This window comes from Ovis canadensis, chromosome 5 (genome assembly GCF_042477335.2).
Source record: "Ovis canadensis isolate MfBH-ARS-UI-01 breed Bighorn chromosome 5, ARS-UI_OviCan_v2, whole genome shotgun sequence".
In the NCBI taxonomy this organism is placed as follows: domain Eukaryota; kingdom Metazoa; phylum Chordata; class Mammalia; order Artiodactyla; family Bovidae; genus Ovis; species Ovis canadensis.
The window spans coordinates 17270501-17288879 of record NC_091249.1 but is presented as its reverse complement, the minus strand read 5'-3'; the positions used below and the strand labels follow the sequence as shown (position 1 = coordinate 17288879).

The window sequence follows — 18379 nt, the reverse complement described above, 5'->3', positions numbered from 1 at the left end:
TTATAGCCGCATGTCTCTTTTTTCCCCCCACACTTCTGTTAATACAAGATCGAATGGCATTAAGTGATTTTCTGTGACAGGGACAAGGGGTGTAGACGTTACGGAGCCCAGCTTGATGGAGGGGCCGTGCTGTGGGTCAGCGTGTGTGCTCTGCAGAAGGCCCCAAGAGGTGGATTGAGGGCTCACTGGTGGGCCCAAAACAAATGCTTTTGGGCCGTTCAGTTCAGACCCACTTAACGTTCTTTGTTAGTCATTTGCTCGCTCCCTGCTGAGAGCCCACCCCAGATCCGGCCTTGGGGAGCACCCCGTTTCCCTTGGCAGCGGTCCGGGGCTCCCTGACGTGCCTGTCTGTGTCTCTGCAGGCCAGAAAGTGCTCATCACAGAGGACTTGGAGGACGTGGAGGTGCAGGAGGGCTCCTCAGCCACCTTCTGCTGCCGTATCTCCCCTGCCGACTACAAGCCTGTCCACTGGTTCTTGGACAAAACGCCCCTCTCTGCCAATGAACTCAACGAGATCGAGGCCCAGCCCGGCGGCTACCACGTGCTGACCCTGCGGCAGCTGGCGCTCAAGGACTCAGGCACCGTCCATTTTGAGGCAGGTGACCAGCGAACCTCAGCTGCCTTGCAGGTCACAGGTAGGTGGTAGGCCCAGTGCCCAGTGCATGGCGGGGACCAGTCCGTATGGCTGAACGTGCAACCTCAAGGCAGTGGCTTGGCCATCTCCTGGGTGAGGCCCTGGGGCTCCCAGAGAAGGAAGGCACTGTAGGCTTCCCTTGGGCTGGAGCCTTGGATCCCAGGGCTGAGTGGTGCTGTCTGAAGACATGTTGTTGTCCATGGTGTGCAGAGGTGAACCCAAGGTCAGCGTGGGGGTGGGGCCACACAGAGCCCATCCTGTTCTCCCAACAGTCCTATCTGCAGCCCAGAATGGGGTGTAGGGGCGGGTGGGCACTGGTGTGTAGCAAGACCTGGGGCTTCTCCTGCAGGAGCCCCCAACAGTCTTACGCATCCCTCTCTGTCTGCAGAGAAGCCAAGTGTCTTCTCCCAGGGGCTCACGGATGCCACAGTCACGGAGGGGGAGGATCTGACCCTGGTCTGTGAGACTTCCGCCTCCGACAGCCCTGTGTGCTGGACCAAGGATGGGAAGCCCCTGCGGCCATCGGCCCGGTGCCGGCTGACCTATGAGGGCCGCCGGGCCCAGCTGGTCATCACTGAGGCTACCCTGCAGGACAGCGGGCGCTACAAGTGTGAGGCTGCGGGCGCCTGGAGCAGTTCCATTGTCAGGGTCCATGGTGAGCCCCGGGAGAGGGGCGTGGGCAGTCTCCAGCCGCACTCCTGACACGTCTCTCGTCTTGCTCGGGGCGAGGGGGACTCCAGGACACACTCTGTCCTCTTCATGTGGGTGCAGGGTGTCCTAAGGCTCCTTCTGTCCACCTGTATCTTCAGCAGTTCGTCCATCTCACTCTGCCCGCTGTCTGTCCTGTCTCTGGGTTTCTTCTGCTCCTGAAAGCCTCTCTCACCCTCTCTTGGTCTTCTGACCAGCAGTCTTTTTCCCTTTTTAACTTCATTGCTGACTCTCTTGTGCTTACACTGCCATGTCTCCCTTCTCTTGGCTTGGCTCATCTCCATCTCAGTTGGCTCGGCCTGGCTACCAAGTATCACAGACTGGGTGGCTTAAAAGACAAACATTTATTTTCTCCTGGGTTTGGAGACCAGAAGTCTGAGATCAGGGTGTTGCAGGCCTGGCTTCCCTTGAGGCCTTTCTCCTTGGCATATAGATGGCCATCTTTCCCTGTGTCTTCACCTGGTCATCCCTCTGTGTGTGTCTCTGTGCTAATTTCCATTTCTTGTAAGGATACCGATAATACGGGTGTAAGACCCATTCTGCTGACCTCATTTAACTCAATCATCTCTTTCAAGACCCCTATCTCCAAATATGGCTCCATTCTTTGATCCTGAGGGTTAGGGTGCCAACAGGTGAATTTGGGGGATTAAATGTAGCCTGTAATGCCCCACCCTTCTCTGCTCCGTGCTGTTCAGCTCACCCTGCTGGACAGGCAGAGTTCTCAGGGCCCCATCCTCAGCCCCCAGTGCAGACAGCTGGGTGGGCCTGCCTGCCTCTGCCAGTTGCTGCCCTCCACCATCCTCAGCCGTGCAGGCTGTGCTGATGGAGCTCGTGCCTGTCCGCAGCTCGGCCAGTGCAGTTCCGAGAGGGCCTGAAGGACGTGGAGGTGCTGGAGGGGGGCGCTGCCACGCTGCGCTGCGTGCTGTCATCCGTGGTCAGGCCCGTGGAGTGGCGGCGTGGGGATGAGCTTCTGCAGCCTGGAGGCAAATACAGCTTGCGACAGGACGGGGCCGTGCTGGAGCTGGTGGTCCGAGACCTGCGGCCTCAGGACAGCGGGCAGTACTTCTGCAGTTTCGGGGACCAGAAGACGTCGGCCAGGCTCACCGTAAAGGGTGAGAGTCTCAGCCACCCTGCCCACGTGACACTCCACAGTCCCACACTGCCCCTTTCATCCTTTGCGGGAGCATGAAGGTGATGTGCTGTGTCCATTGGACCTTGTTGCAGCTCTGCCTGCTGAGTTCATAGGAAGACTGAGAAGCAAGGAGGTCACGGAAGGGACCACGGTCACATTCCGCTGTGAGCTCAGCAAGGAAGCCCCCGTGGAGTGGAAGAAGGGGCCCGAGACCCTCAGAGCCGGGGACAGAGTGAGCCTGAGGCAGGACGGGGCCGTGTGTGAGCTGGAGATCCGTGAGCTGACCGCGGAGGATGCTGGGGAATATTCATGCATGTGCGGGCAGGAGAGGACCTCAGCCACGCTTGCCGTCAGGGGTAAGGACCGCGTGTGGCAGGCGGAGCTGGGTTTGGTACCAGTCACTGACTTCGTGTCGTCTCCCTGCACTCGTCCCTCCTTCCCTCCGCGTCTCAGCGCCGCCCTCTTGCCGTAACTCCCCAGAGCTCCTTCCTCCTTCCCAGCTGTGGTGTGGCCCATGGGAAACCAGGCTCCAAGCGGCCCCACACCTCTTGTCTCACTGCAGGCTCTGTCCTGTGTCCTGTGGGAGCGTATGTCTTTTTCTCTGTCTTGTCATGTCCTGCCTTCAGAGTTCTCCCAAGACGCTGATATTCATGTCTCTCTGTCCTCAGCTCTGCCTGCTGAGTTCACAAGAAGACTGAGAAGCAAGGAGGCCACAGAAGGGACCACGGTCACTCTGCACTGTGAGCTGAGCAAGGCGGCCCCCGTGGAGTGGAGGAAGGGGCCCGAGACCCTCAGAGCCGGGGACAGAGTGAGCCTGAGGCAGGAGGGAGCCGTGTGTGAGCTGGAGATCCGTGAGCTGACCGTGGACGATGCTGGGGAGTATCTGTGTGTGTGCGGGCAGGAGAGGACCTCAGCCACCCTCACCGTCAGGGGTAAGGACCATGTGTGGCCAAGTGGAGCTGAGTTTTGCATCCAATTATTAACTTCGTGGCATCTTGCTGCATTTGTCCCACCTTCCCTCCTCATCTGAGCCTTGCCCTCTTCCCATAACTTTCCTTCCTCCTTCCTGGCATGTGTGTGAATCACAAGGAGCCAGCCTCTGAGCTGCTTCCCACCCTCGCGTCACTGCAGGTTCTGTCCTGTGTCCCTTTGGGGTCTGCGTCTTTCACTCCATCCTGTCACGTCCTGTCCCCCAGTGGCCTCTGGAATCCGATGTTCTCCACACCTTCTAGCCCTCCCGTGCCCTGCCCACCAGATTCATAGACGTGAGGCCTGAGGAGGCTGTGGAAGGGGCCACAGGCACACTGGACAGACTGGGCTGAGGGGCCGTAGTCCAGGGTGTGAGCCTGGGGCACCCAGCCTGTGGCCTGTGTCCAGTTGGGTGTTGTGTCTTCTCTGTGATGTCCAGGACCTATCTAACCTGTGGGTTCAGAGAGCATTAGAGTGTTTGTGTCTTTCTGACCCCCTCCAGGCCTGCCTGCCAAGTTCATGAAGGGTCTAAGGAAGGAGGAGGCCGTGGAAGGGGCCACAGCCAAGCTGCGCTGTGAGCTGAGCAAGGCGGCCCCCGTGGAGTGGAGGAAGGGGCCCGAGACCCTCAGAGCCGGGGACAGAGTGAGCCTGAGGCAGGAGGGAGCCGTGTGTGAGCTGGAGATCCGTGAGCTGACCGTGGAGGATGCTGGGGAGTACTTGTGCGTGTGCGGGCAGGAGAAGACCTCAGCCGTGCTCGCCGTCAGGGGTAAAGACCGCGTGTGGCCAGGCGGAGCTGTTTGGCAGCTGCCCTCCGTCTCTCTGCTCTCAGCTCCCTTTCCTAGCTTGCTAATGCACTATCGTGCTCCTTTTCCTCCCATAATTCTTCTGTTCTCCCTGTCATGCCCCGTGTCTGTTCCGTGGCACATGTACCGTTGGACCTTTTAAAGTCACGGTCACAGTGTGTGCCGGCCCCCCCAGCAGGTGGGCCAAGTCCACTTGGGTTTTATGTCTTCCGTACACTGTTCACATCCTGTGGACTGTGTGTTCAGAAAGTGTGATAGTGTTTGTGTGTTTCTGACCCCCTCCAGCCCTGCCTGCCAAGTTCACAAAAGGCCTGAAGAAGGAAGAGGCTGTGGAAGGGGCCACAGCCAAGCTGCGCTGTGAGCTGAGCAAGGCGGCCCCCGTGGAGTGGAGGAAGGGGCCCGAGACCCTCAGAGCCGGGGACAGAGTGAGCCTGAGGCAGGAGGGAGCCGTGTGTGAGCTGGAGATCCGTGAGCTGACCGTGGAGGATGCTGGGGAGTACTTGTGTGTGTGCGGGCAGGAGAGGACCTCAGCCGCGCTCACCGTCAGGGGTAAAGACCATGTGTGGCAGCGTGGCTGGCGTTTGGTGGCTGCCCTTCGTCTCTGCTCTCAGTCCCCTTTCTGTTCTGCTCTCTCGCTGTCCTGTTTCTTCTCCTGTCATGATTATTCTGTTCTCCCTGTCGTGTCCCGTGTCTGTTCCGTGGCACACGCACCCTGGGCCTTTTAAAGCCACAGTCGCAGTATGTGCTGGCCTCCCCAAGCCCAGCTGGGTTTTGTGTCTTCGGTGTGCTTTCCACATCCTGCTGCTTCTGTGTGTTTAAAGAGTGTGATAGTGTTTGTGTGTTTCTGACCGTCTCCAGCCCTGCCTGCCAAGTTCACAAAAGGTATGAAGAAGGAAGAGGCCGTGGAAGGGGCCACAGCCAAGCTGCGATGTGATCTTAGCAAGGCGGCCCCCGTGGAGTGGAGGAAGGGGCCCGAGACCCTCAGAGCCGGGGACAGAGTGAGCCTGAGGCAGGAGGGAGCCGTGTGTGAGCTGGAGATCCGTGAGCTGACCGCGGAGGATGCTGGGGAGTACTCGTGCGTGTGTGGGCAGGAGAGGACCTCAGCCACGCTCGCCGTCAGGGGTAAAGACCGCGTGTGGCGTGTGGAGCAGCGGCTTCATGTCTGCGGGCTTTATCGTGTCCTCCAGCTCCGCCCTGTCTGGCTGCAGTCTTTCATGTCTCTGCGCATCTCCTGCATTCTTGCAGCAGGAGTCTCCACAGTCTCCCACGCTTCTCTCAGATAATGAGCAGAGGATAAGGTCCTCACTGTCCTCAGGGGTTCGCGTCTGAGAAAGAGGAGGCGGGCAGCCACATGGGAAAGAACAGAATTATGGTCCTCTCGCGGGAGCGGAACAGGAGAGAAGCTGGGAAATAGATGAGAGCATGGCCCTTGAGGGTGGGATGTTGACCCGGTGTTGAGAGGGTAGTCCCAAGAGAGAGCCGTGATGGAAGGCCTCGGGTCTTCCATCCAGCGCCTGGTTGTTATGGGAAGTGAGCTCGGGGTGTGGGGGAGGTGGAGACGTGCTGGAGGTGATGTGGAGGTGACTCCTCGGTGTGGAGGTGAGGTGGCGTTTGAAGCGAAAGTGAACTGGGAGTGAGAGTTGCCTGTGGAGGGTGAGGTGGAGGTAAGCCAGGAGGTGAGGTCTGGGTGTAGAGTGGAGTGGAGGCGAAATAGGTGTGGACAGTGCTTGACGACGGCGGGAGAGGAAGGAGGGACGCCGGGGAGCAGAGCCAGGTCCAGGAGGGCAGGTGGGCACCCATGCTGGACTGGGGTCAGTGTCTGGCACCTCTGGGGGGTACGCTGACTCTAGACAGCAGCCACAGAAGGGGTTCTGTCAAGGTGTGGCGTGACCTCCCAGAGCAAAGGGGACAGCTCTGCAGGTGCTCAGAGGCCTCACATCCTGGGCCCTGTTGGGGTGTGCTCACGAGACAAGGTGGGACGGTAAAGAAGAGGACCCTGAGGCTGGGCAGGGCCGTCATGAACACAGATAACTCAGATCTCTGGGGAGAGGTCAGGCCATGATGCCGCCTTCATGGGTGAACTTCACGAGTGGAGCATAGCATCCCTAGCACAGAGACACTGGTGCGCACACTGTTCAGACTCACCAGGAGACCACAAGGGGTGTGGGCTCGGAGGCCTGTCACACGGTCAGCAGCAGCTGCCGCTGCAGGGAGGAAGCACCGCTGAGGGCCGAGGACCAGAGAACCCCCTGGCGCACGTGGTAAAGAGCCTGCCTGCCAGCGCTGGAGACAGGAGACTCAGGCTTGATCCCTGGGCTAGAAGAGCCCCTGGAGGAGGGCACGGCGACCCACTCCAGTATTCTTCCCTTGGAAATGCCAGGGACAGAGGAGCCCTGCAGGCCACAGTCCATGGGGTCGCAAACGGTCAGACACGACTGAAGCGACTGAGCGTGCCTGCGGAGTGCTCAAGTTGCCCAGCTACAAGCAGTCCAGGAGAGCAGCTTCTCAGAACGTGCCGATCCCAGGGGCACCTACTTCAGGGCGACAGGGCAGGAGTGGGGTGGCTTGTGCTTCCCTTCCGGCCGTGCTGCTCCTGGTTCTGTCAGCCCCGGGCTCCGGCCCCGGCATTGTAGGAGTTGACAAGGGGGGTATGCTGGGGGAGACACGTGGGATAGCTTAGGTAGCTCTTTTTGTGTCTCCGTGCCCAGCGATCCCCCTCGAGATCATAAAGTCACTACAGAATGAGGCCTGGAGGGGGCCGTGGCCACGATGTGGGGTAAGCTGGGCCGTGGAGGGTGCTGGAGGACATCCGTTCCGATCTGTCGTCATTTTCTGCGGGCACTGTGGCCATTTCCGTGTTCTGTCCCTGCCGTGAGGTCCTCCCTGAGGAGTCCGTTTCCTTGCTGGTCGGTCTGTCCTCTGCACACACTCCCCTGCCAAGCGCTGCTACCTGCCCATGTGTCTGTGGGTCTAAGCGTTTATTCCTCATTTGCCCCAGTGTGTGACTGTTGCATTATCAAGTGTCCACAGCCTGATCCCCCTACATTTTCCAGAGAGTCTAATGTTTCCCTTGTCACTCTGACCCTGCCTAGCCCTGCCCGCCAAGTTCACAAAGGGCCTGAGGAAGGAGGAGGCCACAGAAGGGACCACGGTCACGCTGCGCTGTGAGCTGAGCAAGGCGGCCCCCGTGGAGTGGAGGAAGGGGCCCGAGACCCTCAGAGCCGGGGGCAGAGTGAGCCTGAGGCAGGAGGGAGCCGTGTGTGAGCTGGAGATCCGTGGCCTGACCGCGGAGGATGCTGGGGAGTACTCGTGCGTGTGTGGGCAGGAGAAGACCTCAGCCACGCTCGCCGTCAGGGGTAAAGACCATGAGAGGCCCCAGGGACCTGTGGCTTCATGTTTGCATGTGGTCTGTGTCCCACTGTAGGATTCTGTGCCTTTCTGTATCTTCCCACCTGGGTCCCTGCAGATGTCTCTTGGCTCCGGGTTCCTCGTTCAGTAGACGTCAGTGTCCAGTGCTGTGTGTCCGCTGTTCCCTCCGGGACGTTTGCCTCCGTCACCATCTGCGCATCTCTTTACTTGTTTGTACTGTGGTCTTTTGCAGTTTGTGGGGTTTTGTGTCCTGAAGAGAGTTGCCCTGAGAGTCTGATGTTCTCAGTGACCTCGTAGCCCTCCTCAGCCCTGCCTGCCAGGCTCACAAAGGGTCTGAACCATGCAGAGGCCACGGAAGGGAGCATGGCCATACTGTGCTGTGAGCTGAGCAGGGTGGTCCATGAGGACTGGAGGATTGGATCAGAACCCTTGAGACGGAAATAAGACTGTGCCTGGGGCAGGACGGGGCAGCGTGTGAGCTGGAGATCATGGCTCGGCTCTAATGGTTGCAGGGGAGTGTGTGTGGGCAGGAGAGGTCTTTGGGCAGGCTCGTTGTCAGGGGTGAGGACTGCATGTGACCACATGGCCTGGCGTTTGGTGGCTGCCCATCTGAAGCTCCAGCACTGTGGCCACCTGATGCAAAGAGCGGACTCGGAAAAGACCCTGATGTGGGAAAAGATGAAAGGCAGGAGGAGAGAGGGGACAGAGGATGAGATGGTTGGATGGCATCACCCACTCAATGGATATGAATTTGAGAACACTCCAGGAGATGGTGAAGGACAGGGAAGCCTGGCATGCTGTAGTCCACACGGTTGCAAAGAGCTGGACACAGTTTAATCACGGAACAACACATAGTCATCTCTCTGCTCTCAGTTCCCGGTTCTCCCTTGCTCACTCACTAGTCTGTGCCTTGTCTTTCCATAATAATTCTGTTCTCCCTGTCATGTCCCGTGTCTGTTCCGTGGTGCATGTACCGTTGGACCTTTTAAAGTCACGGTCACAGTGTGTGCCGGCCCCCCAGCAGGTGGGCCAAGTCCCGTTGGATTTTATGTCTTCTGTGCACTGTTCCCATCCTGTGGACTGTGTGTGTTCAGAAAGTGTGATAGTGTTTGTGTGTTTCTGACCATCTCCAGCCCTGCCTGCCAAGTTCACAAAGGGCCTGAGGAAGGAGGAGGCCACAGAAGGGACCACGGTCACGCTGCGCTGTGAGCTGAGCAAGGCGGCCCCCGTGGAGTGGAGGAAGGGGCCCGAGACCCTCGGAGCCGGGGGCAGAGTGAGCCTGAGGCAGGAGGGAGCTGTGTGTGAGCTGGAGATCCATGAGCTGACCGCGGAGGATGCTGGGGAGTACTCGTGCATGTGCGGGCAGGAGAGGACCTCAGCCACGCTCGCCGTCACGGGTAAAGACCGTGAGAGGCCCCAGGGACCTATGGCTTCATGTTTGCGTGTGGTCTGTGTCTCACTGTAGGATTCTGTGCCTTTCTGCATCTTCCCACCTGGGTGCCTGCAGATGTCTCTGGCTCCGGTTCCTCGTTCAGTAGACGTCAGTGTCCAGTGCTGTGTGTCCACTGTTCCGTCCGGGACGTTTGCCTCCGTCACCATCTGCGCATCTCTTTACTTGTTTGTACTGTGGTCTTTTGCAGTTTGTGGGGTTTTGTGTCCTGGAGAGAGTTGCCCTGAGAGTCTGATGTTCTCAGTGACCTCGTAGCCCTCCTCAGCCCTGCCTGCCAGGCTCATAACGGGTCTGAACCATGCAGAGGCCACAGAAGGGAGCATGGCCATACTGTGCTGTGAGCTGAGCAGGGTGGTCCATGAGGACTGGAGGATTGGACCGAAAACCTTGAGACGGAAATAAGACTGTGCCTGGGGCAGGACGGGGCAGCGTGTGAGCTGGAGATCATGGCTCGGCTCTAATGGTTGCAGGGGAGTGTGTGTGGGCAGGAGAGGTCTTTGGGCAGGCTCGTTGTCAGGGGTGAGGACTGCATGTGACCACATGGCCTGGCGTTTGGTGGCTGCCCATCTGAAGCTCCAGCACTGTGGCCACCTGATGCAAAGAGCGGACTTGGAAAAGACCCTGATGTGGGAAAAGATGAAAGGCAGGAGGAGAGAGGGATGACAGAGGATGAGATGGTTGGATGGCATCACCCACTCAATGGATATGAATTTGAGAACACTCCAGGAGATGGTGAAGGACAGGGAAGACTGGCATGCTGTAGTCCACACGGTTGCAAAGAATTGGACACAATTTAATCACGGAACAACACATAGTCATCTCTCTGCTCTCAGTTCCCGTTTCTCCCTTGCTCACTCACTAGTCTGTGCCTTGTCTTTCCATAATAATTCTGTTCTCCCTGTCATGCCCCGTGTCTGTTCCGTGGTGCATGTACCGTTGGACCTTTTAAAGTCACGGTCACAGTGTGTGCCGGCCCCCCAGCAGGTGGGCCAAGTCCCGTTGGATTTTATGTCTTCCGTACACTGTTCACATCCTGTGGACTGTGTGTGTTCAGAAAGTGTGATAGTGTTTGTGTGTTTCTGACCGTCTCCAGCCCTGCCTGCCAAGTTCACAAAAGGTCTGAAGAAGGAAGAGGCCATGGAAGGGGCCACAGCCAAGCTGCGCTGTGAGCTGAGCAAGGCGGCCCCCGTGGAGTGGAGGAAGGGGCCCGAGACCCTCAGAGCCGGGGACAGAGTGAGCCTGAGGCAGGAGGGAGCCGTGTGTGAGCTGGAGATCCGTGAGCTGACCGCGGAGGATGCTGGGGAGTACTCGTGCGTGTGTGGGCAGGAGAAGACCTCAGCCACACTCGCCGTCAGGGGTAAAGACCGTGTGTGGCCAGGCGGAGCTGTTTGGTGTCCAGTTACTGACTCACGGCCTCCTGCACTCACCCCACCTCCCTCCTCGTCTCGGCAGCACTGTTTCCCCATGTGCAGTGCTGTGCTGTGCCTAGTCACTTCAGTTGTGACTCTTTTGTGATCCTGGGGACCTTAGCCCAGCAGGCTCCTCTGTCCATGCGGTCCTCCAGGCAAGAATACTGGAGTAGGTTCCCATGCCCCCCTCCAGGGCATCTTCCCGACCCAGGGATGAAACCTGTCTCCTGCGTCTCCTGCATGGCAGGGTTATTCTCTACCACTGAGCCACCGGGGAAGCCCCCTTCTTCCCGTAACTTTGGATTTCCTTCCTCCTTCCTGGCATGTGTGTGAATCACAAGGAACCAGCCTCTGAGCTTCTTCCCACCCTCGCGTCACTGCAGGTTCTGTCCTGTGTCCCATGGGGGTCTGCGTCTTTCACTCTATCCTGTCACATCCTGTCCCCCAGTGGCCTCTGGAATCTGATGTTCTCCACACCTTCGAGCCCTCTCCTGCCCTGCCCACCAGATTCACAGACGTGAGGCCTGAGGAGGCTGTGGAAGGGGCCACAGGCACACTGGACGGACTGGGCTGAGGGGCCGTAGTCCAGGGTGTGAGCCTGGGGTGCCCAGCCTGTGGCCTGTGTCCAGTGGGTGCTGTGTCTTCTCTGTGATGTCCAGGACCTATCTCACCTGTGGGTTCAGAGAGCATTCGAGTGTTTGTGTCTTTCTGACCCCCTCCAGGCCTGCCTGCCAAGTTCATGAAGGGTCTAAGGAAGGAGGAGGCCATGGAAGGGGCCACAGCCAAGCTGCGCTGTGAGCTGAGCAAGGCGGCCCCCGTGGAGTGGAGGAAGGGGCCTGAGACCCTCAGAGCTGGGGGCAGACTGCGGGTGAATCAGGAGGGAGCTGTGTGTGAGCTGGAGATCCGTGAGCTGACCGCGGAGGATGCCGGGGAGTACTCGTGCGTGTGTGGGCAGGAGAGGACCTCAGCCACACTCGCCGTCAGGGGTAAAGACTGCGTATAACCACATGGGCTGGCATTTGGAGGCTGCCCTCCGTCTCTCTGCTCTCAGCTCCCTTTCCTAGCTTGCTAATGCACTATCGTGCTCCTTTTCCTCCCATAATTCTTCTGTTCTCCCTGTCATGCCCCGTGTCTGTTCCGTGGTGCATGTACCGTTGGACCTTTTAAAGTCACGGTCACAGTGTGTGCTGGCCCCCCCAGCAGGTGGGCCAAGTCCCGTTGGGTTTTGTGTCTTCCGTGCACTGTTCCCATCCTGTGGACTGTGTGTTCAGAAAGTGTGATAGTGTTTGTGTGTTTCTGACCATCTCCAGCCCTGCCTGCCAAGTTCACAAAAGGCCTGAAGAAGGAAGAGGCCGTGGAAGGGGCCACAGCCAAGCTGCGCTGTGAGCTGAGCAAGGCGGCCCCCGTGGAGTGGAAGAAGGGGCCTGAGACCCTCAGAGCCGGGGACAGAGTGAGCCTGAGGCAGGAGGGGGCCGTGTGTGAGCTGGAGATCCGTGAGCTGACCGCGGAGGATGCCGGGGAGTACTCGTGTGTGTGTGGGCAGGAGAGGACCTCAGCCACGCTCGCCATCAGGGGTAAAGACCGCGTGTGGCCAGGCGGAGCTGTGTCTGGTGTCCAGTCACTGACCTCACGGCCGCCTTCTGCACTCACTGCATGCTCCCTCCCTGTCTCAGTACCGCCTGTTTCCAGGAGACTGTGGAACCTCCTTCACCCTCCTGTGCTGATGTGTGAACCACGGAAACCGGCAGTTGGTCCACTTCCACCATCCACCGTGTCGCCAGTGACGCTGTTCTGTCGTCCTGTCAGAGTCCGTGTCGTTTCCCCCGTCCTGTCACTTCCTTCCCAGCAGTTCTGCAGAGAAGCTCATGGTGTCCGTGTCACTGACGCTCCCAGCCCTGCCTGTCGGGTGATGCCCAGGAAGGGCCTGGAAGCCCACTGCAGGGCTGCGCTGGGGGAAGCCCCAGGCACGGTGTGTCCGTGGCCCGGCCCGGGCGTGGCCCGTGTCCGCCTGGCTGTTGTGTTCCTGCTGTTCTTTTCCCCTGATGTCTTCTCTGTGTGTTCGCCTAGTGTGACGGCGTGTTTGTCTTTGTGACCAGTCCTGCCCACCAATTTCACAAAACACCTGAGGAATAAAAAGCCACAGAAGGGGCCACAGCCACCCCTCATTGTGAGCTGAGCAAGGCAGCCCCTGTGGAGTGGAGGAAGGGGCCTGAGCTCCTCAAATACGGGACATAGGGCGCCTGGGGCAGAACGGGGCCGCGTGTGAGCTGGAGATCTGTGACCTGGGGGCGTGGACTCTGCGGGGTGTGTGTGGCCGCACCGGTGTCGAGGTGAAGACTGCACGTGGCCACGCTCGTGACTCCTCTCTGCCACGTGTAGTGTGCTCTCCCTGTGTTACTGCTGTCTCAGGGTCACAACCCACTTCACAGAAACACAGGCCAACCCTGCCTAGGCCCTGTGGGTGCAGACCCCAGGGGTGCCTGGTGCAAGGACACTCGGGGAGGCACCAGCAAACAGGCATTGTGGTTTAGAGAGCTGCCCTCAGCCGAGGCTGAGGCCGAGGCTGAGGGTGTGTGCGGGCTCCAGACCCAGGTGTGCAGTGGGGTCTGAGGGTGTGTGCGGGCTCCGGACCCAGGTGTGCAGTGGGGTCGTTCATGCTGGTGAGAGAGCTGCACCGAGGACTGAAGCGCAGTGTTCGGGAGTGCAGGGAGCAGGCGGCAGGCAGACCAAGCCCTCCAGTGCTGTGCTAATCAGACAGCATTTGACTGACCTTGGAACTTTTGTGCAGCCTCTAAAGAGCTCTGTCTCAGAAAACCTAGCCTGTGTAACAAATACCGCACACAGGTGACTCAAAAGACACATTCATTGATTCAGTGATCCAGTGATTCAGTCCGTAATACTCGGTTTCTTGATCCAAAAATGTGTGTTCTGACATGCAGGTTACATAGTCTTGGAGGCTGGAAGTCCAGGATCCAGGTGTCTGCGGGAGACTTCCCTCCTTGGCTTGAAGATAGCCACGCTCTCTCTTTGTCTTCACCTGGTCACCCTTTTGCGTGTCCTGTGTTCTAATCTTCTCTTCTTATAAGAATACTTATAAGTTAAATTGAATTAGTCACCCTCCCGGTAACTCCATGCTACCCTAATTACCTCTACAAAAACCTTATTTCCAAATAACTTCACCTTCTTAGTTCCTGAGGGTTAAGACTTCAGTATATAAATTTGATTGATATAAATTTGATGATTCAGTCCATAAAGATTTGGACCATAAAGAAAGCTGAGCACCGAAGAATTAATGCTTTCGAACTGTAGTATTTGAGAAGGCTCTTAAGAGCCCCTTGAACTGCAAGGAGATTAAACCAGTCAGTCCTAAAGGAAATCAGTCCTGAATGTCCATTGGAAGGACTGGTGCTGAAGCTGAAGCTCCAGTACTTTGGCCACCCGATGCGAAGAGCTGACTCATTGGAAAAGACCCTGATGCTGGGAAAGTTTGAGGGCAGGAGGAGAAGAGGGTAAGAGGGGAAGAGATGGCTGGATGGCATCACTGACTTGATGAACATGAGTTTGAGCAAGCTCTGAGAGTTGATGATGCACAGGGAAGCCTGCTACAGTTCATGGGGTCGCAAAGAGTTGGACATGACGGGAGTGAAAAGCAAAATGGTTCAGTCCATGATACTCGGTTTCTTGATCCAAAAATGCATGTTCTGACATGCAGAGTACATTTACCCCAAACCCCAAAATTTTAACCTATTTTAGTGTCAGGCTAAATCCAAAGTCTCATCTAAATCTCATCTAAATCAAGTGTTTGTGAGACTGGAGGTATGATTCATCCTGAGGCAGAATTCCTCTGCAGTTGTAAACCGGAAACATCAGACAAGTTCTGTGCTTCCAAAATACTTCAGTGAAACAGGCATGGGGTAGATATCCCCATTGCAAAAGAAAGAAATAGGAAAGAAGAAAGAAGCCACTGGTTCCACAGAAATCTGGCCCCTACTAAGGACAAATTCTGTGAGATTTTCAAGATTAGAGAATGATCCTCTGGCTCAATACGCTGTCTTCTGGGCCCTGCACAGAGGTGGCCTCCTGGGACTGTGGATGCTGTGGTCTTGCTGACTTCTGAATTGCCTTTGGGGTTATTCCCAACTGTGAAGGATGGTCCCTGTCCCAGCTGCATAGCTATATTGGCCCACCCATCTTCCATCCTGTGCCTTCTGAGCCTGATTTTCATGGCTGGCAGTGTTTCTGTTGATACAAAGTTCTCAGAAGCCTTGGTGGTCTCCTTTATAATTCACAGCAGTCCAAGATTTCAGACAAGAGCCTTCCACACAGCCTCCTGGGTGATTCCATTTCTGTTCCTGGCTTTTCTAAGATTGGATCTGAGACTCACAGTTAAAAATCTCTTTACCAAATGATTTCCAACCACACACTTAGTATTCTCTCCAGAACAAGTGTTCTCTCTCTCTCTTTTTTTTTTTTTTTTGAAATTTCAATAGGCTGAAAAATTTCTAAGGTATCCATGTTTGGTTTCTCTTTGTTTAAATACTTCCTTCTTCAATATAACTCTGTTCTCTTACATTTTACCATAAGCAACAAGGAGCAGTCAGTCTGTGCCCTCAATGCTTGACTTAGGAATTACCTCAGCTAAAAATACCCAAGTTCACTTGTAAGTTCTACCTTCCATAAAACTCTGGGACACATCATTCAGCCAAATCCTTCACTGCTTTATAAAAGGATTGCCTTTCTTCCAGTTTCCAACAATGCATTTCCATATGAGGCCTTGCCAGGAGCACTTTTTTATTTATTTATTTTTTTTCAGGAGCACTTTTTGAATCCATATTTCCCCTGGAAATCTCTTCAAGCAATCTAGGTTTATCTAACATGCACCTCAGACCTCTCCCAGCTTCCACCCATCACCCAGTTCCAAAGAGAACTCCATAATTTTAGGTATTTGTTACAGTAGCAGCCCACTCCTGGTACCAAAATCTAAATGGCTTACCAGTATAGTAGTGGCTTAAACCTCAGAAAAATGGTTTCCTCCCAGCCCTAGAAGCAGGAAGCCTGAGGCTAGGATGTGGCAGGGCTGGTTTCTCTTGAGACCTCTCTCCTTGGCATGTAGTTGGCCGTCTTCTTCCCACGCCCTCACATGGTCATCCCTGTCTGGGCATCTGTGTCGTAATATACTCTTTTTATAAGGGAACCGGTCATGTTGGGTTAGCTTCCACCGCAGTGAGCTCGTCCACCTCGGCTGCCTCATCAAATACATCTCCATTCTGCATCCTGGGGTTAGGCTCCAACGTACGAATTTTGAGGGATGTGATTCAGGCCACAGCAGGGTGTAACCAGGATGAGCTGTGATCAGCTGTAACTTGTGACGCTCGCGCTCTGCCTGGAATTGGGATGCGAGAGCGGACTGCAGGTTGGAGGGCTAGGGGGCAGGGTTAGAAGGCCAAGGCTGGAATCCACTGGGGTCTAAGAGATCTGAGTCAGGAGAGTGGGGGTCCAGTGGAGTCGGGAAAGGAATGTGTAAGGTGAATGAGGTGGGACCTGGTGGAGGCAGGGAAGGCCTGCAGTGTGCCCAGACGTAGGCCCCATGTGGCTGACGCCTTACCTGGGACGGGAACCACAAACGAGGGGTGTCGGTGGGGCAGTGCTTCTCACGGCTGGAAGGTGCCTCCTGGCGAGTTGTCCATTGCCTTGCTGCGTGTGTAAGTCGTGAGCTGGAAGAGCATGGCGTGGACTCTGGGTGTAGATGAGGTGGGCCGTCAGACAATAGGAAAAGACATAAGTAGGACAGATGAACTCTGAGAAGAAAGAGGCTTGGACGGAGCCAGTCTCTCGCAACCTGCAACTTACTGAGCAATATGGAGAGGATTTCACTATCACACATGCTCTGGTCCGCTTCCTTCCACGTCCTCCCCCCATCCTGCATCTATCCCATCCTGAACGTTCAGGTGAGACCCCCAGTCCTTTATCGGGGTTGATGGCTTCTGTCCATCTAACTCTCTGCAGCCATGCCTGCTCGGTTCATCAAAGAACTGAAGACCAAGGAGGCTACAGAAGGGGCCACAGCCACGCTGTGCTGTGAGCTGAGCAAGGCGGCCCCCGTGGAGTGGAGGAAGGGGCCCGAGACCCTCAGAGCCGGAGACAGAGTGAGCCTGAGGCAGGAGGGAGCCATGTGTGAGCTGGAGATCCATGGCCTGACCGCGGAAGATGCTGGGGAGTACTCGTGCATGTGTGGGCAGGAGAAGACCTCAGCCACACTCGCTGTCAGGGGTAAAGACCACGTGTGACCACGTGCACTGGCGTCTGGAGGCTGCCCTTCGTCTCTCTGCTCTCAGTCCCCTTTCTGCCCTGCTACTTACTATCCCATTCCTTTTGCTTCCGTAACTATTTTGTCTCTGTCACGTTTCCTGTCTGTTCTGTGGCGCGTGTGCAGATCTTTTAAAGTCACAGTCACAGTGTGTGCTGGGCACAACCAGCAGGTGGGCCAAGTCGAGCTGGGTGTTGTGTCTTCGGTGTACTGCCCACGTCCTGCTGCTTCTGTGTATACAGAAAGTGTGATAGTCTGTGTCTTTACGACTATCTCCAGCCCTGCCTGCAAAGTTTGCAAAAGGTTTGGGAAAGGAAGAGGCCGTGGAAGGGGCCACAGCCATACTGCACTGTGAGCTGAGCAAGGCGGCCCCCGTGGAGTGGAGGAAGGGGCCCGAGACCCTCAGAGCCGGGGACAGAGTGAGCCTGAGGCAGGAGGGAGCCGTGTGTGAGCTGGAGATCCGTGAGCTGACCGTGGAGGATGCTGGGGAGTACTCGTGCATGTGCGGGCAGGAGAGGACCTCAGCCACGCTCGCCGTCAGGGGTAAAGACCGCGTGTGGCCAAGCGGAGCTGGGTTTTGGTGTCCAGTTATGGACTCACGGCATCTTGCACTCATCCCTCCTCATCTCAGCCTTGCCCTCTTCCCATAACTAAACAGAATTCCTTCCTCCTTCCTGGCATGTGTGTGAATCACAAGGAACCAGCCTCTGAGCTGCTTCCCCGCCTCGTGTCACTGAAGGTTCTGTCCTGTGTCCCTTTGGGGTCTGTGTCTTTCACTCCATCCTGTCACGTCCTGTCCCCCAGTGGCCTCTGGAATCCGATGTTCTCCACACCTTGGAGCCCTCCCGTGCCCTGCCCACCAGATTCACAGACGTGAGGCCTGAGGAGTCTGTGGAAGGGGCCACAGGCACACTGGACGGACTGGGCTGAGGGGCCGTAGTCCAGGGTGTGAGCCTGGGGCGCCCAGCCTGTGGCCTGTGTCCAGTGGGTGCTGTGTCTTCTCTGTGATGTCCAGGACCTATCTCACCTATGGGTTCAGAGAGTATTAGAGTGTTTGTGTCTTTCTGACCCCCTCCAGCCCTGCCTGCCAAGTTCACAAAAGGTCTGAGGAAGGAAGAGGCCGTGGAAGGGGCCACGGCCAAGCTGCGCTGTGAGCTGAGCAAGGCGGCCCCCGTGGAGTGGAGGAAGGGGCCCGAGACCCTCAGAGCCGGGGACAGAGTGAGCCTGAGGCAGGAGGGAGCCGTGTGTGAGCTGGAGATCCGTGAGCTGACCGTGGAGGATGCTGGGGAGTACTCGTGCGTGTGTGGGCAGGAGAAGACCTCAGCCACGCTCGCCATCAGGGGTAAAGACCGCGTGTGGCCACGTGGCTGGCGTTTGGCAGCTGCCCTTCGTCTCTCTGCTCTCAGTTCCCTTTTCTGCCCTGCTAGTTCACGAGCCTGCTCCTTTTCCTCCCATAATTATTTTCTTTGGCTCTGTCATGTCCCGTGTCTGTTCCGTGGTGCATGTACAGGTGGGACCTTTTAAAGCCACAGTCGCAGTGTGTGCTGGCCCCCCAGCAGGTGGGCCAAGTCCGGTTGGGTTATATGTCTTCTGTGCAC

General features: G+C 56.9%; 1 protein-coding gene across 19 annotated transcripts in view; it reads left to right on the top strand.

Annotated features, from left to right (window-relative positions):
• Positions 1–18379, top strand: part of OBSCN (obscurin, cytoskeletal calmodulin and titin-interacting RhoGEF) — a 235646-nt gene that overhangs the window by 152123 nt on the left and 65144 nt on the right. For 10 of the 19 annotated variants that reach the window (XM_069590448.1, XM_069590454.1, XM_069590449.1 and 7 more), the window contains 16 exons: positions 363–635; positions 1023–1289; positions 2188–2454; positions 2567–2830; positions 3143–3406; positions 3946–4209; positions 4532–4795; positions 5105–5368; positions 7339–7602; positions 8749–9012; positions 10159–10422; positions 11197–11460; positions 11785–12048; positions 16481–16744; positions 17061–17324; positions 17860–18123. In XM_069590448.1, the coding sequence (XP_069446549.1) occupies positions 363–635; positions 1023–1289; positions 2188–2454; positions 2567–2830; positions 3143–3406; positions 3946–4209; positions 4532–4795; positions 5105–5368; positions 7339–7602; positions 8749–9012; positions 10159–10422; positions 11197–11460; positions 11785–12048; positions 16481–16744; positions 17061–17324; positions 17860–18123 (4239 nt within the window). The remainder of the gene's footprint in view (positions 1–362; positions 636–1022; positions 1290–2187; positions 2455–2566; positions 2831–3142; positions 3407–3945; positions 4210–4531; positions 4796–5104; positions 5369–7338; positions 7603–8748; positions 9013–10158; positions 10423–11196; positions 11461–11784; positions 12049–16480; positions 16745–17060; positions 17325–17859; positions 18124–18379) is intronic. The other 9 variants (XM_069590445.1, XM_069590446.1, XM_069590441.1 and 6 more) reach the window with 9 other exon arrangements.